At 38.0% G+C, this 27320-nt stretch overlaps 2 protein-coding genes across 2 annotated transcripts in view; one reads left to right on the top strand and one right to left on the bottom strand.

Annotated features, from left to right (window-relative positions):
* Positions 1-25035, bottom strand: part of PTEN (phosphatase and tensin homolog) — a 93273-nt gene extending 68238 nt beyond the window's left edge. Inside the window, exon 1 of the mRNA XM_006880317.1 lies at positions 24121-25035. Coding sequence (XP_006880379.1) covers positions 24121-24199 — 79 coding nt within the window. The 5' untranslated portion in view covers positions 24200-25035. The remainder of the gene's footprint in view (positions 1-24120) is intronic.
* A 284-nt stretch (positions 25036-25319) lies between these two features.
* On the top strand, positions 25320-26698 carry LOC102867200. Its single transcript, XM_006880395.1, has 3 exons — positions 25320-25475; positions 25996-26493; positions 26537-26698. The coding sequence occupies exons 1-3, from the start codon at positions 25320-25322 to the stop codon at positions 26696-26698; spliced, it is 816 nt and encodes a 271-aa protein (XP_006880457.1).
* Positions 26699-27320: the final 622 nt, after the last annotated feature.

The raw sequence follows: 27320 nt of genomic DNA, 5'->3' as shown, positions 1-27320 counted from the left end.
AGAAATCAAAGTCTTATGCATATGAATTCTAAAAACAACATATTGAACAAAATATGCCTGCCACATAAGGATAAATACTGTTATGATCTCAAGGATATTAAATAAACAGACATCAAAATGGTTAACAAGAGTGGAAGAGAAAAGCAAAAGGGGTATTTCTGCTTAGAGGACATTGAGTGTATGTTAATGGCAGTGGGATGATAGGGAGAATGGCTGCCCAACCTGAAGAATATCATCAACATGCAAAAACTATGGAGCTGGAGCTGGTGGGTGCATGCTTCACCACAACTTAAAGACAAAAACTGGAGGTGGAAAAGAAAACGAAAACCCTATGAAGCAGATCTACTCTGACACAAAGGACATCATGAATCAAAATCAACTTCACAACGAACAGGGTTTTTTTACTGGTTAATGATTTGTAAGATTTAGGATTGATTTTTTTTTTGAAAATTATAAAAATATTAATATGAACTCAAGTTTGCAATATCTGGGTCTGCCCACAGAAACAGCCAGTAAGCAATGTCACCCTAGAGTAAGTAGTAAGCTCAAGAGTTTCATGTCTACCATCGCAATACCCTAAAAGCCCTTGGAGAAAAAGCAAGGCAAGGCCCATGAAGGGAAGGTAAAGGTGGGTCACAGTGATCTTTCTGTGTCAAAAAGCAAGGAAACTCACACAGAGAGAGTCCGTGAAAAAAAAAAAAATTAAAAATTAGGAATTGGCATGAAAGAGTTCCCAGTGCCTAAAATGAAAAGCCATGATACTCAAAAGAAAAAAAAAATTTTTTTAAGGCTAAAAGATCAAAACAAGACAAAATCTTTCATTTATTATCAAAATTCTGAGTTGCAGATCATATTTACTGCTGCATTGTTCACAAGAACAAAGAGTTCGAAACAACCCAAGTGCCCAAACAAATGTATAGAGAAACAGTGGTATAGTTACACAATGGAATACTATGCAACACAAACACAAGGAGCTCATAAAATATTATGCAAAATGGATGACCCTGGATAATATTATACTGAGAGAATTATCTCAGTCACAAAAGGATAAATACTGCGTAATGCCACTGTTATAAAACAGGACTGACATGGGGGCTGGGGGAAACTAAAAAAAGGAATAAATAATGTATACTGCATTGAAGCAGATGAGGAATAGAACTGCTTTAAAAGCAATACACGATTGGCTATTATCTGCATGACAACTATCCAGAATAAGAGCTGCACAATAAAGTGGACTAGTGGGGGAGGATTGCAAAACAGTGGAAGAATTTTTTTTTCCAAAGAGAAAACCAAACTGGGTGGGCAGGTAGGAAAAGGCACAACAAAGAATGAATGGAAATTCAAGTTCTCTATAAACTTTCATTAAAACCTCCATTAAAAAAAATATGATCTGGATATTGGATGAAATGAAAAAATTTACTGGAATGGCAAAGCGGATATTACTGACTGAAGAAAGCAGGTTTCGGTGAGCTCTGGTGGTGTAGTGACAAGAAGCTGCACTGCAATCCTAGAGTTGAGCAGTTTGAATCCACCAGATGCTCTGCTGGAGAAGGAGGGACAGTCTCATCCTGTACCAGTCAGATCCAATTTGACGGTACACACACACACAAAAACAATAAAAAATTTTTTAAAAAAAGAAAGCAGGTTTCACTACAATATGTAGAGTGTTATACCATTATTGGTAGGAAAAATACAACTATACAAAATGGTTATATAATAACAATCTCTAGATGGTAGAATATTCATGATTTCATTTTTGCTTGTTTTCTATCTTTTCTAGATGGCACGGCATTGTTCCTATAACAGATTTTAAAACTTTCTAAAATTATTTCAAAATCTATATACCAAATGTCAGGAGAAAATATTTTCTTGCTTTCTATGAATTAGAATTATCTGTCCACATAGTTTAAAAGAAATACTGAATTTCTATGCAAAAAAAAAAAGTTTCAATAACAGCATCAAAGTCTTAACTAGCATTTACCATGAGCCAAAAATAAATACTGTCACTTTAAAAACACGTAAATTCATTCCCAATCTCAAAACCGTTTTACACTTTAAGGACTCCCAAAGAAAACTAGTACAATGATCATCTTAAAAATAACAAATATTAGCTTTCATGAATTCTCAGACAAAAAAGAAACCCCACCTGAAGACGGAGTTTTTGTTTAATTATCAAAATATACTAGTGTATTAGAGGCATAGAGAGGAAGACCTTCAGTAAGATAGGCAAACACAGTGACAGGACATGTCTCAAGCTTATCAGAGATTGGCTGAGGATGGAGTGGGACAGGGCAAGACTCAGACCTGTTGTTCCGGATCACTATGAATCACAGTCAACTCGACTGAACCTAAAAACAACCTATTGGGGGGGGGGGGAGCAGAAGATGTGGAAGTTAAACCAAACAAAAGAAGTAGCAATTTCTAAAGGAAATAATCTTTACTTCTTGTCTGTGCCAAACTGTACCTTGAAGTACATATGGATGAAAATGGAAGAGTGAAAAGAAATGAAGTACAAGAGCAGCAGTAGGAAACCCAAAACAGCAGCACGCCACAAACATGGAATTCGTACCCAAGAGATAAAAAGCTTGGTCAAATGCAAAACAAAATCCTTTACATTTTTCTGAGCAGCACACCTTACTTAAGTATTAATTTCAGTGTGAATGTAAGATTTTTCTTTTTACAGAAAAGCACAGACTATTATAAATGACTAATAATGTATAAATATGATCAATGAACAACTAATAAACCAAATAATATTACAAAAAGACTTGTAACTGAAACAAATTAAATCTGTAACTATGCATACATGGGTAGTTCCTGAATGGTACAAATGGTTAACTTGCTCACAGCTAATGGAAAGGTTAGAAGTTCAAAACCACCCAGAAGCATCTTGGTAAACAGGCCTAGAAATCTACTTCCAGAAAATCAGCTCCTGAAAATTCTAAACAGTACAGTTACACTCCGACACACAAAGTTGCCAGGAGTTAAAGCCGGCTAGAAGTGACTGGTCGGGGTTCGGGGAAATTCTGACGGTCTACTATTAAGCCGCACTGCAATCTCAAAGGAACATGGTTCTAATCCACCAGGTGCTCTGCAGAAGATGGGTAATGTTCTCTCATGTGATACACTCCCTCTAAAAACCTGCTGGAGGGCTCGCTAGGGGTAGGTTTGAACTGAACAGCACAAAAAAACAAAAGTAATACTGGTCCTTTTATGAAGGTAAGTCAACAACTGTCTTCAAGGACTTTCTATTATATCAAGGAAGACATTATATGTAAGATCAAGGAAACTAATTCTGCATGGATACAGTAAAAGCTTCACAGAGAAAGTAGCATGGTAGATGACTTCTTAAGAAGAAAGTCAGACTTAAACAGAGAAAGAAAAGCGGTCCAAGCAGAGGACAAAGTAGAAATATGGGAACACATAAACTACTAGGAAAAAAGTTAGCTGGAACTCACACATAAATGAGTATGGAGAGGGCAGGATATGACAGGCAGTTCAACTTAATCAGGATCTAATTAATGGGCAAACACAATCCACAGCCATTTCTGCTAAGGAACTTGGTTATTTTAAGACTTGATTTCCCTTAGACTCTCCTGATCCCAATAATCATATGGTTTGAGATTTTATCCAGCACTCTGTAATCTACCATAAGTTACAAAGCAGAAGAAAACTATCTGTTGAGTAACATGTACCAAAAATGTTCTCATTTAATCTTAACAACCACTCAAGATAAATATTAACCATTTAGCTATCAAGAAACCAAGAGTTAAAAAGATTTGAGTAATCTGCCCAAGGTCTCAGTGCCAATAAATAGTAAGGTATAATTCAAACCAAAGTACAGAATTCCAAAGCCCAACCTTTTCAGACTATGCTGTCTCAAAAGAGGAGTGAGGTTTCTCCAAAAACAATAATGAAAATATGAGAGTCTCAAAAAAAGACAGATTAAAGCATAACCCACTGCTGTCAAATAAAATGCAACTCATAGTGACTCTGTAAGATAGAGAGGAACTGCCTACAAGATTTCCAAGGTTATAAATCTTTACAGAAACAGACTCCTTCACCTTTCTCTCCTGGAGGGGGTTTAAATCACCAACCCTGAGTTAGCAGCCAAATTTTTTTTTTAGCAGCCAAATTCTTTAACCACTACACCAAAGCTCCTGGTTCAAGCAAAGTGCTTCACAAAATTTTAAAAAGAGAACACAAAAAACCTGATAATTCTAAAACTTGTATATCAGCAACACCTAACTTGGATGTAAGCATAACAGAGACTGTAAGGATGGCACAGGATTCGTTTTGCTCTGCTGTATATAAGGTTGCTCGGAATCAGAACCAATCAGATGGCACCAAACAGCAACCAAGATCCCTTCTCACAATATACTGTCCAAAGGGAAAAATTAGTAAATGATATTTAAATTTTAAAGAATCCTGGTGACATAGTAAGTCAAAGTGTTGGGCCACTAAAAAGGTTGGCAGTTTTGATCAACAGCTGCTCTGAGGGGAAAAGATTTATAGATTTGGAAACTTTAATGGAGAACTGTCATGAGTTTGCAACAACTCATCAGCAACGGGTTTGGGTTTTGCGGTTTTAAGTGAGATTTAAAGTATATTCATAGGGAGACAGATGGTGGCAGCTCATCGGGAAATGTGCCAGTAACCTCAAGGCCACACTTCTCTGGTGCTCTGAATCCAACAATAACCAAGAGAGAAAAAGGTGGCCATCTCCACCTGTGCAACTTAAAGCCTTGCAAACTCAAAGGTCATTATGAGTGACAGCAACATGAGGGAGTGAATTAAAGTATACTCTGAGAAATTTGTGCAATGTAGAATATAGCGGACTTACGAAAGAATGTGGTTGGTTGCTTTGTAAGCTAAATACACAGGTACTGCTTGCTGTAAGCATCTAACTAAAGCTTAACACACTGAAAGTTCCTTGTTTCAATAAAACATCTTTCAGATAGCAACTTCTGAGTTGTTCTATTTTCTATTATTAAGATCTTCTGAAATCTATATAGCATGCCTGCCTTATCTCAAGTTTACTCAATCCTAAATTTGGTAAAGAAACTCTCAGGTACGTGGTTCGAATCTTTCAGGCTTTAAAATCCCACTGAAGGTCAGCTATGAGTTAGTTCCATCTCAATGGCACCTGACAACAATGAAATATCCTATAAACTTGACTATCATTTTCAAATGAGAGTATAAACAAAGAAACCTTAGACTCATTACTGTTGTGTCGATTTTTAACTCACAGTGATCCCGAATAACAGAAGAGTAACATTTCCAAGGCTGTAAAATATTTGCAGAAGCAACCTGCCACATCTTTCTTCCATGGAGCAGCTAATGGGATCAAACCACTAAACTTTCAGTTGGCAGCCAAGCACTTAGCCATGGTGCTAACAAAGTTCCTTTCTAAAATGTGCTCCTTACATGTATAATTAACCTTATTTTAAGTCTGGAGATTACTGAAAATAAATCAATAGTAAAAAAAGATTTTTTTGTAGTGCTCAACATAATATACAAAGCATGCTTATACCTAAACTCCTTACAAAATACTAGTATACAAGACTAACTATTGCTTTCTGTCATAATTATTTTAAGGAAAATTATTTTCACAGCTCACAAATAAGCTCTTTTTAAATCTTCTTGTTAATTAAAAGTCATAGTAACAACATTAAGCTATTATATGAAAAATGACGGACCAAATAGAAAGTGACACACAGATTTAGAGAGGTAGAAATCAAAAAGTAAATCTGAAATTACCCAGCTCAGAAAAGAATACCGAGCTAAACCAGCAGCAGGAACAATGGAATGGAAAAGATCAGACTAACAAGACAAGACAAGAACTGAGAGCAAGTTAGCAAACACCAAGATTTCATTTCATTTCCCTGGAATTTATGGAGCTTTCCCCCTTTTGAGCTATGATTTCAACTCACAGAAAGTTAAGGCTCATTTAAGAGAAAAAACAAATTCAACTACTTATTTATAAGCTACACATGAGATTTACATTTCTTTCACCGAATTTTAAGACGTTTACACTTAAATACTTTCCAAGTTAAGTCAAAGTTATATTCATATTATCAACCTCTGTATTATGCTAGCCACTCTCACGAACTTCTACAAGTTTCTTATTTCATAAAAAAGTCTTTCTAGTTTTTATTTTTCTCTACTAAGTGTGCTAAATATTGACCACTTATTTCTACAGTGACAATTTATATTGCGGGAGGTGGAGAAGTAAAAATGGAAACTTTCATGTACCAATTAATAAAGCATTTGTTTTTCTTTAAAAACAATTTTTTAAGATACAAAACATAATCACTCCTATTGTTTGTTATTAGGTCCAGTCCAGACAGCTCCCACCACAGCGACCCTGTGTACACTACTGGATATTTTACAGCCATGGATATACTATTTTCAGAATTACTTCTGTGCTTCAGGCCAATGGTACAGCCAGTGTGTCAGTCTGTCTCTTTGAGGGCCTTCTTTCTCACTGACCCTCTACTTTTGCATACAGATCAAATATATACAACCTAAAATCTTACTTCACCTCACATACTTTGGGCATGCTGCTAGGAGATAATATTCCTTGGACATAATGCTCGGAAAGGTAGAACGTAGGTGAAGGAGAGGATTACCTTTGACCAGCTGCACTGCTACCGTGACTGCCACAATGAGCTCTAGTGTAGCAGGAAATGTAAGGATGGCACAGGACAGAACAGGGTTCAGATCTGCTGTTCATAGGGTTGCTATGAGTTGTACTCAACTTGCTGGCACCTAGCAACAACAACAAAATCTTATTTTGCAGAGGAGAAAGGATGCAAAGGTAGGGAAAGCTTGAACAAGTGTATTAAGAAAAATAATGCTACCAAGAAAACAGAGATTGCAAGAATGAAGAAGACAACAAAGCATATAGGAATTAAAAGGAAATTTTGAGTATTAGATGCCACGCCCCCGTCATTTAATACAGAAACCAAGGTTCTATTCTCAGTTTTGCAACTTAAAAGTCTGAGGTTTCAGTTAAGTCACCAGATTTCTAAGCCACAAATATTTTTTTTATCTGTAAAATACTATTATCTTTTTTAAAAAATTTTTTTATTAATTTTCATTAAAGTTTACAGAGACCTTGGATTTCCATTCATTCACTGTTGCACTTTTCTCCCTGCCCAACCTCCCCACAAAATATTAATATCTCTTGCTATTAGATTACTTCAAGAATCAAATTAAGTTATCTGAAAGTACATTTTAATCTATAAAAATGTGAAAGGCTCTAAAACTGAAAATAAGGTATTATTATTTAGAGGTTGTATAAATTAGACAGTTAAGCACAAGGCAATTCAATACGATGTTTCTATAAATGTATTATGAAAGGAATTCTGGTATACCAATTAATGTGCCTTAGAATAAATTAGACTTTTAAATTATACTTTTCCAACACTTTTAAAGTTATCTACTAGATTTGACAAATCAAAAATAAAAACAAACTGCCAAATAATCTATGAATGCTACTGAGGTTTTTAAGCTGCCTTAATATTCTCCATTTCCTATCTTTCTTTTACCTTTTTCATGTTATATAAACTTTTTATTAATACACTTACATTTAATTTTGCTTTGAAATAAGAATACAAATCTCACAATTGTTCAACTGCTAGCAATTTATCTTTTTCAAAGTAATATCAAAACTGGTTCACTTGGCAAGAAACCTGCAACCTGCTCATAAGGAGCTATGAAATGGCTTCAACTTTCAATCCAACAATCCCATTCTAGCAATATATTCTAAACAATAACAAACAAACAAACCATACCAAGACAGTAATAGTGTAATTTAAAAATAACATTTCTCAGTGTAGTAAGCAAAAAATGGTATTCAGCCCAAGGACATCTTATAGTTCTCAAAAGCATAAAAGCAGCTGATACAAAGAAATTGTTTTTATGAAAAACCAGCCCACATAACCATATGAAACACTGAATACAATTATGTACATGCATACATTAACATGTGCATGTGTAAATTAGCATTTTCACGGTTCATTACTATGTGAACCAATAGGCCACCATAGCTCCTTACTGTGTATATAGGTACATATTCATTTACATATGTAAATATGTACAACAGAAGATAACTTTCACTGACAAATATTTGAAAGAAAATGGTTTTTTATTATTTATATTAAAAAATTATATTTAAAACAACCAAGTATGTTATGTTTTAACATATCTTTCCTAGGAGATAAAAAAATTCTACTACTCACTTAAAATAAATTAAATTCTTTATTTTCAATGCTTTAATTCTGAGCTTTAAGTCTTTTAAAACCACGGGGAAAATATCACAACAAATTGGTGATAATGCTTACAACAATCCAAAATGAAGACTACAATTTACTTAGTGGATTAGTTGAGGGATTAGCCTCCCTGAACTAATTTAATCAACTTTTCTTCAAAGTAGTTGGTTGTTGGTTTTTTTTTAATGAAATACTATATCTATCACTGTTCAAGACTTCATCTGTGACCTTTGAAAAATTAAATTGCCCAACTAACTGGTTTTAACGAGTATACCAAACAATTACCTTCTTCTGGATGTTTATGATAAGCCTCGTTTCCTGTTTCAGAACTCTGCTGCTGCTAAAACAAACACAACACACACACTCATACATACATACATACATACACACACCCCTAAGGTTTTACTACCACTTAAAAATATCTAGGCTTGACCAACAAATCAAAATATGGATATAATTTTCATAACACCTTTTAAAAAGGCTCATCAGTACAGCCAAATGCTTTAAACATAATGAACTAAGGTAATCATTTTCTACATCAAAATTGTAATAAATATAAAAGTATATGAAAACCTATATAAACTAAAAACTCAATATTCAAATCATTATTAAATCATCCTGATTACAAACACCAGTTAAGGATTATTATTAAAGTAAGGAGTAGTACTTTAAAGTTCTAATGCTTGTATTCAATGTTAGATTATAAAACTCTGGTGGCTTAGCTGCAAGGATTTGCACTGCCTATCCAAAAGCATGAGGTTCAAATCTAGTAACTTCTCTTCCCATGCAATTTACAGCCTCTGAAAACCTAGTGGAGGGTCAGCTATGAGTTGGTTCTGATCTGACAGCACATAACAAAAGTAATAATATCAAATGAGTAGTCTCTTCCCTTAAAGATTTACAGCCTTGGAAACCCGAGGGGGGTCACAATAAGTCAACTTCAATTTGACAGCAGTGAGTGAAGAAAATTTTATACTATAGCAGAGTATAAAAACCATATTTTTATAATTTATTTTATCAGAAGTCATTATTTGAAACACTCTTATTTTGGCTATTTATACAAAAAAGACTTAAAATCAGTTTAATTTCTACAGTACAAAACAAACAAAGATGGAGATGCACCATGGGAAATAGCAGCAGTTTGACAATAAAAAGTCCAGTATTACCTGGTACCCATTCACATAATATCTGCAAACTGTATTCTGAAAAAAATAACAATCTGAGATTCTCAACTACACTCATCTTTCAGAAGCAATTATGAACTAACTTAACAATAACAAAAACGTACAACACAAAAGATGCAAAGAAACCAAAGTTCTAATACAAATGTGTCTCTAATAAGTCGGGGTTTTGCCTAGTAATTAAATCAAAACTGAAAAACATTTAAACTTATTCCCAATAAAAATTCACCTTCTAAAGAAAGCCCTATTAATTTGAAACAATTTTAAAAGGGAAACGTTCTAATGAAGGTAAACTAGATGACTTCATTTTATATTTAACTTTAATATAATCAAGCCTCTCTTCATTTCATACTTTAAATCCAGGAAATCATTTGGAAAATGACTTAGGGGTTTTTTTTCCAGATGCCACAAACAGTTTTCCTTAAATTCAGCATTTTTGCTGAGAACAACATGAATCAGAAAGACATGTAGATTTTAAAACATGGATGCATACATCCTAACATTCATTACCAAACTCGTAAAAAAAAAAATCATATGACTGATTGCCTTGTTCCAATATTGTAAAATATCATCTGGCCTAAATTCTCAAGGAAAACAAAACAAAGTTAACATAATACAACAAATTAACCTAAAATTAATCAGATCCTATGGCAAATAAGATATGAGGTTTTTAAGGACTTTACTGAGATAAAAATCAACAAGACAATCTAACAACAATAATATATAACCTAATAAAATCAAATATGCCACTTAGGGTGAAAAGTTAAGTTACAGAAACAAGTTCTGTAGTGGCTCAAAAAGCTATCAGCTGACTTTTTAAAAGGTTCCTTCCTTTACCAGAATACAAATAAAAAAACTGGAGGAAACTGCTAACAATATGAAAAATATTTACAGCAGACCTTTAAGTAATTTATATTAAGTCAGTAAGTTCTATACTAATGAATCTATTTATCAATCAGCTTTTTTAGTAAAATTACAGTGAAAAAAATAACTTACATAACTTAACATCTTAAGTTGACATATGAGGTTTCTATTTACGTATCCAAATAATCTACTGAAAGCAAAATGACTAAAAGTCAGGGTTTCATTACATAAATTTCAGTTCTCAGTTAATATCTTTGTATTTTAGTAAAAAATCTAAATTCCAGTGTACCTTGTATTAGTTTCACAAAACTTAAAATCTGATGTCTTAAAAAATAATAGGTGGTTTTAAAAGCAAAGGTGTCAAAACCTCTTATATCACTAGATTATCTTAACTTTTCCCTACATTTGAATAACAGATGGCAGGCCTTAGTTCTTGGACACTACACAATAATCACAATCTGTGTGACCTTTTCAGTATTAAAGAGAATCCTAATACCTTAATAACCAGCACCATGGCATATTTTAAAATATTACACAGAACTGACCACATCAGATAGAAATTCAACATGCAAAACATCTTCATACTTTCATTTTACTAAGGTATTTATTTATTTAACACAAATTTCTTACAACTAGTCCATGAGACCATTCAATATACTGGGTTTTCAAATAGCACATAAGCATACACTGATTAACAAAGTATCTCTGCTATCATCAAGTTCTCATTAGTAGCCAAGAAAATATATTCCACACTTAAACTGTCATTCAGTTTAATAGCTGAAACAATTTCATTTCATTTGGGAAAATGTTACCGCAAAAGACTATTTTATTTTTTTAAAAAAAGTTTGTTCTTAATAAGAATAAAAACTTTAATATATTTCATTGATAATGTATTATTATTTAGCAAATAGTTATTTCCTTTATTTAGTATGAGACATCTAAAATATATAATCTGAAATAAACTGACAAAAGCAAATTCTAAAAAAACCCTAGTATTGCTCATAAAATCAAGTGTGCAGCAAATCACTAATTAACATCACCAATTATCTAGACAAATAAAAATGATTAAAAATATGTTTAGGGGACAGTCACATCATAGCAATACCTTTTGGGATTTTTTTTTTAAAGTAGCAGGGTTACATTTTGTTACAAAAGTGTGAGTTTATTCAATTCCATATCCATTTTAACCTCAACATAGTATCCCTATAAATAGAAAAAAGGATAGATCAAAAGAGCATTGACAAATTTTATTTTATCTGACTAAATTAAGTAAAACAGGCTTGCATTTTAAAATATACAATACTCTGTTTTAAGACTCCAACATTTCAGCTCTTTCAGATTTTCATTCTGTAAATTAAAATATTTTTTTTTAAGGTCATTGTAAATTTTTTTTAAAAGTTTCTTTTCACAAAAATATAAGGCAGATTAGGGAAACCAGTTTAATATATAACTACAAAGAATACTACTTATGCTTCCATCATAAAGACACATACAAACAAAACTGAAAGCAAATAAAGAAACATGGCAGTGATGGGATGTAGGAAAATGATTTTTTTTTTTAAAAAATCACCTTGCATGAGTCATGGTTTTATAAAAGAAATTTTCAATAAAGTAATCAAATGGAGTTTTTAATTTATATACTAAAATAAATACACCTTACTTCACTAAATAACAGCAATAACTACTGTTGTTTTATGTATATAACTGTGACTGTGAAGTTATCATCTGATTGGTAGTCTTGGTTTTTAAGATAACTATTTCTCAATCTATCCCATAATCTCAAAAGGAAATCATAAAATTGAGGCAAAACTCAATTTTATAAGAATTTAAAAATTAAAGCCATGGCATTTTAGTCTGTGTATGTAAAGTGAAAAACAAAACAAACTGTAAAATCAAGCAAACAGAAAGAAAAAAAAAACCGTAACAATCGATTCCTAGAATATTTTTGTAATTATGTTCCTCTGTCCTAAACGGAAGAAAAAGAAAATTAAAAATTTAGAATCCACTAAATCTACTCTCTTGGTACCTAGCTTCCTAACCCCGGACTAATCCAAATTCCATCCCAATTTTTCCTAAAACAATCACATTAATTTGGGCCTTTAATTAAGAAAAATAAAGAAATCTAATTCAATATAATACAAAAAAAAAATATATCAGTGTGATATACACACACTGAAAAATCCCTTAAAAGCAAGCCTTATTTACCCAGAAAGATTCGAGAAATTACTATAATTAGTCATAAATTTGCAAAAGCAGATTTAGGAAAAACACATGAGGTTAAAGAATGCATTAAAGAACAAGAAAGTGTACTAAAAGCAAGTAACTCTTAGCAGTTCAACAACTAACTAAATAACTAAAGATTACCTTAAAAACTAGTGACAATATAAAAATGGGAAAAGGATCCTTTAGTGAACCATATCCATTCTGTTACAGCAGTTCTATGTAACAGACTTCTGAATACCACCTGTTGTTGTTGATTGTCTTGGAGTCAAGCATGAGTCATAGCAACCTATGAACAAAAGGCCTCAAGCCCCTCAACAACTACTGACATTTATCGAAGTTCATAATTTGCAGAGGGATGAAGTTTAGGAAGTGGATGCCACTCCTGCTTCCAAACCTGTCATAGTATGTTACTGCTATTACGTTCCATTGAGTCGCCTGCGATGTATAGTGACCCTATGTACAGCAGTTCTGAACCCTTCCCTGTTCTGAGCCAGTGTCTCTAATTCTGACACACTAACCCCGCCATTGCCCCAGTTACTGTATCAATGCATCTCATGTGGGGTCTTCCTTTCCTGTGCTGTCCATCACCCTTCCAAGCATGATGTCCTTCTCCAAGGACCAACATCTCCTGGCCACGTGCCCAAAATTAGTGAGGTGGAGCTTCAAAAACCTAGCCTCCAAGGAGAGAGTTGGTTTCACCCTTTTCAAGACAGATGATTTCTTTTCTTGGCAGTCCATGGTATGTTCAAGATTCTTCTCCAGCACCACAACTCAAAGGCATCTATTCTTCTCATTAAACTTAAAAATGTTTATTGAGAATATCTTCAGCCTTCCTAACTTTCAAAATCAGCCAAATAACACCTGAGTCCTCTTTAAAGAAATCTATTTTGCTACTAGGGAGATCCTTGTAGACAAGGTTTTTATTATAAATACTAACCCAGTAGCAATCTGTAAACCTAGATCCTAGGCCTAGTTCCATCATTTAGAGCAATCTGATTCTCTTAAATACCACAACCTAGGGGCAAAGGTATCAACTTTTCTAAAATTCTATACTTAATTATTATGTGCTGGATGCTACATAGGGGAGATCTGATGGCCAAGTGATAAGGGGTTGTGCTGCCAGCCCAAAGGCAGGCGGCTTGAACCCACCAGTCACTCCATTGGAGCATGATAGGCAATCTCGTTCTATGCAAACTATTGACTTTGAAAATCCACTGGAGGGTCAGCTAGGAGTCTGTTCCAACTTGATGGCACGGAACAAACACTATCTACCTTTAAGATAGGATTTCCCAAGGGAGCTCTGGTGCCCTAGTGGCAAGAAGGCACACAGTTCAAATCCACCAGCGGCTCTGCTGGAGGAGGAGAAGGAGAAGGGGGCAATCTCCTCCTGTGCCAGTTGGATCCAATGGGATACTAGAAAAAGATAGGGGTCCTCTATCTTAAGATGGCTTTTAAGCAGTACTGACATGTGAGGCCAGACAATTCTTTAGGACAGAAGAGGAGAGACGGTGTCCTGTGCTTTGTAATATGTTTAGCAACATTCCTGGTCTCTACTTTCTAGATGCCAAAAGCAAACCTCCAAGTGAGTACAAGGAAATATGTCTCCAGACACAGCTAAAATTTTCCAAACATGGGGTAGAAGGCACCTAAGAACCACCCTACATAACAACTAATGCTTTTTAAAACAAAAAATGGCCTATTATTCCTCTAACAAACCTAAAAACCACACAAGATTAAAGATTTTCAGCCCCATGTTTTAAGATGAGAAACTGAGATTCACCACAATTAAATAATACACCCTCTGTTGTTGTTACTGCATGCCATGGAGTGGGAACTGACCCACACTTGACCCTCCAGGAGGTTTTCAGAAGCAGTTAATTACATGGGAGGAGATTTGATAAATAGCAGTGTAAGGATTTAAACTAGACTTTCGATCTAGCTAACTCACAAATCTGTGTTACTTCCATTCCACAATACTGTCTTTCTAAATTCCTTGCCTAATGCATGAAGTTTGAGTTATGGCTCTGGAGAAGAATACTGACCATACCATGGACTACCAAGTGAACAGTCTGTCTTAGAAAGGGTAAGACCAAATTGCTCCTTGAGACAAGGATTTTGAAACTCCATCTCACATACACTGGGCATGCTGTCAGGGGCAGCCAGTCATTGCAGATGGCCATCATGCTTCAAAGTGTGGAGGTACAATATAGGAGAGGAAGACCCTGAATGAGACATGGGAGTGGGGTCAAAGTTTCACGTCGATGAGGCTGGCTAAGGATAGGGCAAGATTCAGATCCACTGTTCACAGGGTCACCATGAGCCCTAGTTAACACAACTGCATATATAAAAACTACAAACTATAAAATTAGAATACTATTATCCCCACTATAGTAGCTGGTGTTTATGGATAAAATAAGATGATGTACATGTAAATTCTATTAACTTACAGAAGTACATTAAGGATTTGCTTACAGGGGAGACTATATAAGATAGTGGTTCTCAAAGTTTGGTCCCTACATCAGTAGCATCAGTGTTACTCAGAACTTGTTAAAAACACAAATTCTAAGGTCCCAACTCAGAGAGATCTAAAAGGACCCCAAAACGTTGGGAGTGGAACAAGCAATGTGGTTTAACAAACCTTTAGAAGTTTGATGTAACATAATGTGACAAATCTTGGACCAGGGACCCAAATCACCTGCATCTGACTGTGAACTTAATACTGTTATTAGTCTTTAACTTCTGATGTTGAGAAATACAAGACAGTGTTATGTCCACAACAGGATACAAGTTTTTTTGGTACTTGGTGCAGTATTTTTCTCATTACGTCACATCAATGGGAACGACTCTCAGCAAGGTGCACTGACACAGTGAGAGCAGGAATGGATTTGCCTATGTCAGAGATGATGAAGATGGCACACGACAGGCCAGGGTTCAGATCTGTTGTTCACTCGGTCACTATGAGTTGTATTCCATGGCAGCAAGGAACAAGTCTTTAACTAGTTAACAATTCCATCAGATCTACAGTTCTTACACTGCAAAAAGATTTGTCCTTTCTACTGAATGAGGTTACCTCATTTTATCTTTGCACAAGTGAGATAAGATTTTGTTAATAAAAACAAGTCACTGCAAGAATATCTGCTAGCTAATTATCACAGTTAAAAAGAAAAATTCTGACTCAAGCTCTTATAGCTTTCATAAATGATAAAGTCAAAATGCTGAATCATAAATGATGAAGTAAACAATTTTACAACATGGCCAAATTTAACCTGGCAAAGTACCATTTTAACATTATGGTAAAACAAAAATACAAACCAAAAAAAAAAAAAACAACAAACAAACCAGACATTTCATTTTCTTTCTAACAAACTCAAAATAAAGTGACTTAAAAATCAAAATCAAACAAAACACATCTTAAAATCAGGCTCAGTCTTCTTCCCCACACCTCATTTTGAAAACAGAAAAAAGGTTTTCACTTCTAGAAGTGGGAAAAAAAATCTCCATTAAAAAAAAGCAATTTTAAAAGGGGGAAAAATAGTTATCAAAGCAAAAAGTCTTTATTAACATGTAAGCTGCCTTTAGGAATAACTTTGAGAATATACTTGACTTTAAAAACATTCAATTCAAATCACAATGCATTTTACTATAAATAATTATGTCATTATCAAAAGGACAAAAATACTAAACATACAAAATTATCAGAATGCAGTATTTGCAAATACTGCTAATAAAGAGAATCTTACTGTGTTTCATCCCTAAAAATCTACAAAGGTCAATGAAAAGTGTAGTCCTTGTAAGGACTATCGAACCAACTATAACCTTTGGCTAATTGTGGTTGTTAGGTGCCGTCGAGTGAAGCATGACTCACAGACACACACTATGAACAGCCAACCTATGTAACTATCCTGTATCATCCTCATTATCTCTGACACACTAAAGACCATTACTGAAATCACTGTGTCAATCCACTTCATTGGAGGTCTTCCTCTCCTTTGTGGCATGCAAAAAATGCACACACACAAAAAAACCCACAAAAAAGGTGCATGTGACATTGAAAAAGTTATCAAAATGCAGTTTGATTCTGCAACCTAAACCTGGCCCAGAATTAATACTAGTTTAACACCTAACAAAATACACATGAATCACATAAAAATCATATCATCATAGACTGAAATAAGATTGAGTATCACTTAGGGAGCTCTGGTGGCCTCATGGTAAGGAACTGCTCTGCCAACCCAAAGGCAGGCAGATCAAATCTGCCAGCTGATCCACGGGAGATAGACAGGAATCTCCTCCCATGCAATTTAAAGCCTCTGAAAATCCACTGGAAGGTGCCACTAGACAGTATATAACAATCATTCATCTGGCAGTGAATAAACAAGAAACTTCACTGCAAATCAATATAGGGGGTACTGAGTTACAAATAGGAGACCAATACAGCAAAAACCCAAAGTAGGGGAAGATTATCCCTATGTACACTAAAAGGCATTTACTGGGCAAATCTCAAGTCTACTTCATTCTCTCACAATATATGGTGAAAATACATGAAAGAAAAATCCTTGAGCTGTCTTTTCTCATTTTTAAGGCCTAAAATTGAGAATTTGGTCAAATGTGAGAATGTTTTCATGTGCTACCAAGTATGACTTACAGTGACCTTATGAAAAACAGATCTGAACCCTGCCCTATCCAGTGCCATCCTCATCATCTCTGACAAAATCGAGCCTATTGCTGCCATCACTGTGTCAATTCATCTTGATGTGGGTCTTCCTCTCTTTCACTGAGACTTCACCTTCCCAAACATGGTGTACCTTCCAAGGAATAGCCCTTCCAGACAACAAACCCCAACTATGTGAAATTAAGCTTTTCCAAGGAGCCACACTGGCCACATTTTCCCTAAGACCTATCTGTTTGGTCTTTTGACAGTCCATGGCATATTCAAGACTCAATAATGCAGATGTTCAACACTAAATTAAAGCTTCTCTTTGATAATAATGTATATAGCCTGTTGTCAGTTCCAACTCACAACAACCCTTGAAGTGTCCCATAGACTTAAAAATACTATAATCTCTTAAGAAGCAGCGTCTCATTTTACTCCTGCAGAGTAACTGGGTAGCTGAACTACCAACCTTCTGGCAAGCAGTCAAGGGCTTAAATACTGAGCCATCAGTGCTCTTTTATCATCATATCAACATATAGGTAGATTATATTAAGTACTCACTCAATGCTAATGAGTCACTTCTAAAGAAAGTTCTAAGGGGAGCTCTGGTGGCCTAGGGGTAAGGAGCTGCAACTACAATCCCAGAGGCGCACGGTTCGAATCCACCAGATGCTCTGCCGGGCAAGGAGGGACAATCTCCTCCTGTACCAGTCAGATCTGATTTGACGGTACACCACATAAAAATAATAATAAAAAAAAGAAAGTTCTAAAACTGGGTTTCTGAGGCTATAAATCACAACTAGAGAATGTCCATCTCTCTCCCGTGGAGCTGCTAGTGGAATGCAACTGCCCACAGCTTTAGGGTGGTTGTTGTTGTGTACTAACACAGAATCAACCCTCTAAGGGGACACTCCAGCAGGTTTTCAGAGGCAATTAACTGCATGGGAGGAAACTGTCCATCTTTCTCCTGTGGATCAGATGGTGGATTATAACCTTTGTGTTGGCAGTACAATTCCTTACCACTCAGCCACCAGAGCTCCGGAGGGTTGGCAGTAGAAATTTTATATAATAATGTAACCCGGCAGTTAAAGTAGCATGACTCTTCTAAAAAGGTGAAGATAATTGCATTTTTCAATCCTAAAAAAATACACCTTCACTTCAACGATAAAAAGCTTACAAAACAGTCTATATTAAACATTTTCTTTGAGGTTCATCTTATTCTCTTCATATAAAAACAGATATTAAAATTGAGTTCTCTTCAAATCTACTATTCACTGGGTCACTGTGAGTTGTAGTTGATTTGATGCCACCTAACACCATCCTCAGAAACAAAAATTAGTACTTTGAGAAGCTTTTATTTTAAAAATTCTACTTGATTATATCTTTTTAGGAAGCTCATTTTCTCTTATTATTGTAAAGAAAATATTATTTAATTAGCAAGATTAACTCTAAAGCACACCTTTACATTCTATGTATGATAAAACAGATTACAATGATGACACTTTACACTGTGAATTCCCAAAAAGAACACATGTACTTTAAAAAAAAACACAAATGACTTTAAAATTTTAACGTGACTAAAACTGAAGAAATTCAGTTACAATCACTGCTCCTTCCATAAATAAAAATATATTTTTCCCATATAGGTAATGTGAGATTCTAATTTTAACAGAAGCAGGTATCATTTCACTGTTTACCATGCACTAGGGAATATGCTAAGTGCTTTCTTTATATTCTTTTAGTCGTCAAGATAAACCTTATGTGTTGGGTATCATTGTCATTCCAATTTTACAGATAAAACAGGCTGAGAAAGGTGACGTAACCTTCTTTATACTATCAAAATCACTAAGAACCAGAACTCCAAGGAGACCAGTCTGATTCAGAGGCCCCGCACTGGCTCCTTAAACTCTCAAATGAACAATATGTACATTAAAGGTCACAAAACCACCACTTCACGGTAATATAGATTTCGCTATGTTTGAAAATCATAAAACAAAACAGCCAAAGTAATCTTCAAAAAAAAGATTACATTAAGACAGAGGTTTGCCAACTTCGTATTTATTTACACACAGAGGACTCAACCAGTTAGAGATCTGATCCACTATCCATATGTGAAGTGGTGACTAGTGATAATAATTATGTATAAACCACTTAAAATGTAATACAAGACAGCCTTCTTTGCCAGTCTATATGCAAGTCAAAGAAATTCTTGTGCTGACAGGTACCACTACCAGTATTCTTCTGCCTAGACTCTCAAGTCTGTCAACAAAATAAATATATACTCAATACTTTAAAGAGGACTACTCACCTCTTAAATTTCCATAAAAAAAATATTACGAATATGGCCTAAGTGAAACTAAGGATACTAAGTTTTTTCTACTAATCCTATCACATGCAGGCTATTTCCTCTAACCACCAAATTATTTGGTATTTCTCTCTGATAAAAGGGAGCTCTGGTGGCCTAGTGGTAAGGAGCTGTTCTGTAATCCTGAAGGCACGCGGTTGGTTTGAGGCCACCAGCTGCTCCCCAGGAGGATGGGCAATCTCCTTCTGTGTGATTAACTACCTCTGAAAACCCACTGGATCAGTTCTGACTCTAAGGTACACAACAACAACTGATAAAAACCCACTGCCATCAAGTTGACTCCAACCCTAGGAGACTGCCCATCTTCCTCCAGCAGAGTGCCTGACAGATTCAAACTTCCAAACCTTTAGCCACCAGGCTCTTGTCACTGATAACAACTTATCAGTTTTAATGCATTCAGATAAGAAACAACCTTAAAATACAACTGATTATTACTGAAATCATTACCGGCCACAATTCCACAAATATTTGACACAAAAATCAGCAGTCACTATCCTAATAGTGAATCCTATTATTTCTGGGTAGAATTTCATTGTGATTTGGAGGAAACTTTATAGAGCAAATTGGTTTTCCACTTAATTTACACACATTTCATTTTGTGACATTAGTAACCGGTCCCTCAAAGAAACAGCACTCTTCCCACTTCCTCCCTAGGTGCCCAGTTTCCATTCACTCATCTTTCTCCTTTCAGCTTCTTTTCCCCTTTCTGCTTCCTATGCTTTGTTTGGGGTCACAATGCTGCCCTTTAAGTCTCAAATACTTGACTGTCCTCATTTTTTCTTATTAAATTTGAGCCACAAAACAAATTATGCAATGTTGATACTAGTGAAAAAAATCAAGCTTATTTAAACAACAAATAAAGGAGTGTGGAGTGAGTGTGAAAAGAATAAGCAAAGAGATGTGAAGAATAACACATTCAACAGATTAATGAATCAGAATGGCTTTTCATCTTAACAATCTCTATCATTAACAATAAGTAAGTGTCTGCAAGTTAAAACTTCTAATTATGAAAAGGCCTAACATTTCCATTAAGTGAAAAATGTCACTGCTATATTTCTCTTTACAAAATCATTCCACATAAAATATCAATATAAAAATTTCCTACATTCATCTTACTAAACAGAATGAAATAAACATTAAAAAATAGACTGCATTGTGAACTCTAACTTGCGATGAAACTGTGAAGTGATTACCTCATAAATAGCTTTAAAAATATTAAAAACTATTAAGTGATCATCAAATGAGCAAATAGCAAAAGGGAAAAATTTCAAAATAAGACCATCTGAAAATAAGAACTGAAAATCGCTCTGCTTCCCAAAAAGTAAAAATTTTCTTAACACTAAGCGGTTTGTATATTAACATAGTTATTTTGAGAAAGTAAATGAATTGTTCCAAACATAAAATGTTACTTTTTCCTGTGTTCAAATAAAATCTAATAGTTAATATACATAAATGTATATCTCTCTATTGTCTTCCTAAAATTAAGTTTAAAAATTAAGATGGCTAAAAAAAAAATTAAGGTGGCTAACTTCTCACAGTATATTCTTTAATCATTTGGCATTTATTTACTATTTTATAAGCACTTGAACTCTACAGTACAAACTTTCACAATGGAGAGCAATAAAGTTATCACATAACAGATAGTCCAGCCATGTTGTTCAGGAAAGAAATACAACATAGAAAGTACTAAACAGCAGAAAATATTATTCAAAAAATTTTTTTAAATATCATTAAGACGGTAATTGTAATAATCATTTGTCTTAAGGGAAAAACATCATAGCTAAATTCAATAAACGCTGTACTCTCTAAAATACAAACATAAATATCCCCTGTGAAGGTTAACATTTTGAAAGGAGAAAAAAATCTATCAAGCTACAAAAATAAGCAGAAGACTAAAGTTTTCAGGTACACTTTCTGCACTAGACAGACTAACATTAAGAATAAAACTATCAACAAATTATTGCTTTACTAATGTCATTTTGCTAAAATACTTTAAAACTGAATTACGGTTCTTCTGATTAGGAGAAATCACGGCATTATCAAACTTTGTTAAAATAAGGCAATGACAACTTTTATAAAGGAATTTAACTTTTGATAGACTGCTGAAACAGATACTATAATTTACCAGAGACAAAGTCTTTAATGGCCATTTTAACACCCACTTACTCATTTCCAATAAAAAGAAAATAAAATTACACCAAAGGGGTTTGGTATCAAAGTTTATCAGGAATGCAACAATCAAAAGTGCAAGTCAATCACTGACTTTTTCCTTAGTGACTTTTTTACATCTCAACGTTTGGCTCAATAAAACCACAACTCTAGAAATTAAGTGTTATTAGTCATTTCATGCAATATTTGATACTGCTTTCTATGCATGGCATAACTAAAGTTCAGTTTTAGAGAAAGTTTTAAAACATCAATTTCATGTGTAGGCCCACATACTTTGAAATCAAAGGAAAAACTGCCAGTCAGTCACAGCTTACAGGTAAGAAACTAGCACATTAATTGTAAATTCTTACATACCTTTTAACAATTTTAAATCATGTAGGGAAAGTATATCATAAATATACTAAATGTTAAAAATTGCATTTTCATTATTTTTTTAAATGAGACTATTTTTAATAAATGTAAAACTTTCCATGAATGTGTTTCCACCTCTCTAGATGACTATCATAAAGTCCCATTAAGAGTAGACTTTTTGAGTCAAGTCACAAATCAGAGCAACCTTTCCACATTAATTACCTTTTGGACAGGAGGGTCTAATTCATTTGGTAAAGTTTTTCAATTAATGCAGATCCCAAAATTTCCAAATACTCCTTTAAAAATGTCTTTGTAAAATTGACACAATACTCTACCAGAGAGTATAATGTTGCAAAGCTATTTCCTATGTAAGATTTATCTTCATTTCAAAACAAAAATATGGGCAATAGTTGCTATGCACATTTATATGCAGCTAACATAATCAAAAGGAATAAAATCTCTTTTAATGTAGCAGTCTTCAACAAAATCATTCCCCACAATTTTTAGCACACCTTCATGCCACAATATCTTTATGCAAAATGCTTACTGACATCTACTAATAACTTTTTATTAAAAATATTTTAGTAGTGCTGACACAATTACATCATTTTAACTATCTACTGCCCACTGCCACAATTCACATTACCAAAATTTTGGTCTTAATAAAGACCTCGCCAGGACTAAAATGCTTCAGTCATCTCAAGCCAACAAATGAATTCTGTTTCCACCTACAGGACCATCATAAACTTATCGTTCTGTGAAAAATTAACACTTCTCATGGCAAGGGGGGGGGCGGGGAGGCGCTCTGCCCATTCTTGATCAAAACTAATTTGTTTTACCTGCAACTGCAAAGATCAATGGCTTTTCCTAACCACTACCTTTTGACGTAAAAAGGCCTAACTTTTAGAAAAGTAAAACCATGTACCGTTAAAATTCTTGGTTTCTCTGTCTCATTCAACAAGCTGACTCAGTAAAACACTGTAGGGAAAGAGCTTACAACTTACCTACAATAGCATTTCTGGGTATCAGCTGCTAACTTATACTTAACACAAGTTAGTAAAATTAAGGGATACCTGTAAGTGTCAGAGAACTTGAAACCTAAATAAGCTAAGTAACAACTCTGGTATTACAATGATACTTAAATTTCAAGTGAGAACTGAAGTTTAACCTCTACAATCACCATTTGCTACATACATCAAGAACTACCCAATCTCCATTCTCTTCTATGTGACAAGAGCACTGAACAGAAAATGCCACACAACTGCAAAGTCCCAGCCTACATCACCCCATTAGGAGAGAAAAGGGCTAAGTGAACAAAGATCCAACCCGAGTGCCTCACCAGACCTACTACCATGGCTTTATCGATTCCAAACTACCAAACTTAGCCATGCAATCCAAACTTGTAATTAACTCGGCTTAAGCTTGCAAACCTACTCTTGCCCTCATATTCGCACCGCACAGGAGGAAAATTATTCTGCTTCTGAAGTTATGCAAATCAGTCCACAATTCGTATTTCAAACCAGTCTACTCGTACAGCCAGGAAGCTAAAAACAATCACTGCAAGATGCTGATGCAATATGGGTACGTGCAACACTAATTTTCATTTTAATCTCATCTATACCCTTGATCTAGGGCCTAGGCCAAGATTTAATCGAAACAGGGTCAAACCTCAAAGCGCCTACTTTTTTGGTTCATTTGACCGTGCCGGACTCCCAGGCTCCCTAATCCACTGAGAGCGTGCAGGATTCTGAATCAACGGACAACTGCCCCTAGCAAAGGGCCATCGAGACCGACCAAGAAGCCAATCTGGTGCCTTGACACTTGCAACCAGGCAAGGGCTCCGTTTAAGCCGCACACACCCTAGGCTCAATCCATTCAAAAGAGACGCGAGAGAGGCGCGATAACCTAGACCTTCGACCAGGGTTCACGAAATGGGACAGTCACCCCATCTATGAAAACCACTCGCATGCGTCCCCTCCCGCCTTCTAAGCGAGGGTGACAGCGAGGCAGGGAGGGCGCCGCCGCACAAATGGATACAGGTCAAGTCTAAGTCGAATCCATCCTCTTGGTATCTCCTTTTGTTTCTGCTAACGATCTCTTTGATGATGGCTGTCATGTCTGGGAGCCTGTGGCTGAAGAAAAAGGAGGACAGAGATGGCAGAAGCTGCTGGTGGCGGGGCTTCTTCTGCAGGATGGAAATGGCTCTGGACTTGGCGGTGGCTGATGCCCCTCGCTCGGCTGCCGCCTGGCCCTGGACCGCAGCCGGGTAATGGCTGCTGCGGCGGCTGCTGGATGGTTGCAGCGGCTGGGCCTGCTTCTCCTCAAGAGCCAGAGGCCTGGCGGCGGCGGCAACGGAACGGGGAGAAGACGAATAATCCTCGGAACGGCTGCCGACCCCGACGGTCTCCAGAGCCCGGGCCAGGGGGGGTGCGGCGGCGGCGGCGGAGGGGACGTTCAAAACCGGCCCGGGTCCCTGGATGTGCCGCCGCCGCCGCCGCCGCCGTGTTGGAGGCAGGAGAAGGGGAGAGACCAACTCTCCGGCGTTCCCAGCCCTGGAAATGGTGACAGGCGACTCCGACCCCCTCCCCGGAGCTGCAGCCGCCGCGGCCGCCGCCGCTTCTGCCCCCCGCTCCAGGAGCGGGAGGTGCCGCCGCCGCCGCGCCGCCGCCGGCTCCCTCTCGAGCCCACGGCTTCCACCTTCCCTTTCAGGAGAAGCCGAGGACGAGGCTGCACGGTTAGCAAAGGCGACGGAGAGGAGGCGAGGAACGCCGCCGCTGTAGCCGCCGCCGGCCGGCCGGCTCGCCGAGGGCGCTGCCCCCGCGGCTGCTCACAGGCGCTGAGAGGGGCTCTGGGCCGCGGCCGCCGCCGTCTCTCATCTCCCTCGCCTGAGCCCGGCCTCGCCTTACAGCGGCTCAACTCTCAAACTTCCATCATGGCTGCAGCTTCCGAGAGGAGAGAACTAAGCGCAGGCCGTAGCGCGGCGCCCGACCGCGTATCCTGCCGCAGTGCACAAAGAGTTCCGCCACATCACCGCGGGCCTGCCCGCCCCCTCCGCCGCCTCGCGGGGAGCCTGGGCGCCTTGGGAGCCCGAGGGGGAGACGGGAGGCGGACGGGATCGCACCGGGGGAGGGCACGCTAGAGGCGGGAGGAAGAGGGGGTGGGGTGGGGGGAGACAAGCAGCGGCTCCCGGAGCGAGCGCAGAACGCACCCCCCTCAACCTGCAGGCGCTACTGAGCATGCCCAGTGTGCTTGCCGGGGGCTCGCACGGGCTTGTTCCGAGGTGTCCTCCTGTAACTGCACTTGCCTCCGCTGCTTTTGCAGCTAAACCGATCAGGGAAGATGAGAGTAAAGCCTCCGGCTCTGCCCGGAAACCCCGAAGGCGGCAAGGCAGAGTAGGCACCGCGGACGGGAAACTAAAGATGAAAGCTTAAGTGGAGCTGTGTCACTGAGTCGAGGGTGAGGTCACCTGTGCACAGGTGGAAAGGACCAGCTGACCTCGCTGGTCAGTGACTCGGTAAATGTTAGGACAGTTTTTACAGTGATGCCACCCCTCCTCCGTCCAGTCCCCCCTTAATTCTCAGCACGGAAGCCGTCTCTTTCCTTTTGCACCGCTGTGGTTATCTCGAGCCTTTGCAAGGATTTGACTGCAGCTGCCAGCAGTCTTTGCCTAGCGATCCCACTCTTTTCACGCCCCCACCCCCGGTGTCCTCAAGGTGTCAGTCTTAGCACAAAGAACAACCCCCTATTGTGTTTCCAGTGTATATCGCCCCAACCCGCTCCTTTTCACCGCCCCACCTCCCGCTTCCCCGGCAACTGGGCTCCTTGGCCCTAAAAATGAAAGCTCTCAGCTGAATGCGCTGTGCATGAGCGCATCGCCCTTAATTCTCAGGTCCCATAAAGATATCTACTTAGGTGGGTCGAAAGCAGATGCCCATAGGTGTGATGTACCCCGCAGCACCCTTTATTGCCCCACGGGGTTCCAAGTCTGTCTGTTCAGCGAGAGGAACCCGAGCTCTGTCCTTTGAGTCCGTCTCGCCCCGCCCCTTTTTTAGCCGCTGCGAAAACCCGGCTGGGTGGACCACCCCGGAGCCTGGCTCTGGCCTCCCCGAGCCGGGCCATGCACACTCGAAGCCCGGGTTAGAAGCCCGGGTGAGAGAAGTAGGGGTCGGTAGGAAGCTGCAGCCTGGCGAGTGGGCGGAGCCAGAGACACTAAGGAGGGGGTTCAAAAGGAGGTGGAAGGATACCCGAGTCACCGTCGGAACTACTTTCGGGGAGAGGTCACGTGTGTTCTTAGTTGGGGAACTTTCCAAATTCCCACTCCCCTATGATAGCTTTGGAGGCAAGTGTTGGGTTCCCGTTGCCCTGCGTGTTCCCGCCTCGTGCAAGCAAGGGGACCCCAGGATCTCCGGGGTCGGCGGCAGGAAATGAAGCCTGACCGATCCTCTCGCCGGAGCTCTGTCGGGGCTGGTGCCTGGGGAGCTCGTTACACAAGCACCCCCATCCAAGCACGTGTCTCCGCCTCCCTGCACGGCTGGATGCCGCTGCCGATCTTTGCAAACCACAAACTGGGGTACCCAAGATGGTCCTACCCCACTTCTACCACGGAGCAAGCTAAAGGGCCCAACCATGAGACTGCTTTCTCTGGGTCAGTCAAAGGTTGCGCGTGCCCAACCGTGAGAGAAGGGGCTGGACCATGGGGGTCTGGCGCATCCCCCTCGCTGGTACTCTGCCCTTTAAGGTGAACCCGTCTGGCTGGCTGGCTGCAGGTGCAGTAAAAGTGTATCTCCTGCAGCGAGCTAGCACGCAGCTTGGTATGTCGATGTTGCAACTAACTTCCAGTCACTACCCCGGAGCAGGTGAGCGCGCCCCACCTACTGTAGACTCAGCCAAGAGACTTATCTGGTCGGAAAACCTAGTCAATGGCCGCCTGCCCAGAACAAACCTGTCAAGGCTGCCTACAGTCCCGATTGGTTGACCTATCCTCACGGGAAAGCTGCTTTAGAAATGCAGAGAACTGTAGCGCATTTCTTTCCCAAGACAGATGAGCTCTTCCCTTTTTCTGTTATTCCTTAGGATGTGGGACTGAGGCTGCAATTTGAGTTCAAAGGTATTTGATTTGGGAATTCCGACTGTGATGGGACCAAGCTAAGGCGTTGGGTTATTTTTAAAATTAAGAGAATAGGAATCGATTTGCGTGTGTGTTACGAGGTTGATGAGGAGGTGCCCAGGAAAATATA

Source organism: Elephantulus edwardii, unplaced genomic scaffold (genome assembly GCF_000299155.1).
Source record: "Elephantulus edwardii isolate Elephantulus edwardi_28Jun2011 unplaced genomic scaffold, EleEdw1.0 scaffold00007, whole genome shotgun sequence".
Taxonomy (NCBI): domain Eukaryota; kingdom Metazoa; phylum Chordata; class Mammalia; order Macroscelidea; family Macroscelididae; genus Elephantulus; species Elephantulus edwardii.
The sequence above is the reverse complement of the archived record's forward strand: the minus strand, read 5'-3'. Positions and strand labels throughout refer to the sequence as shown.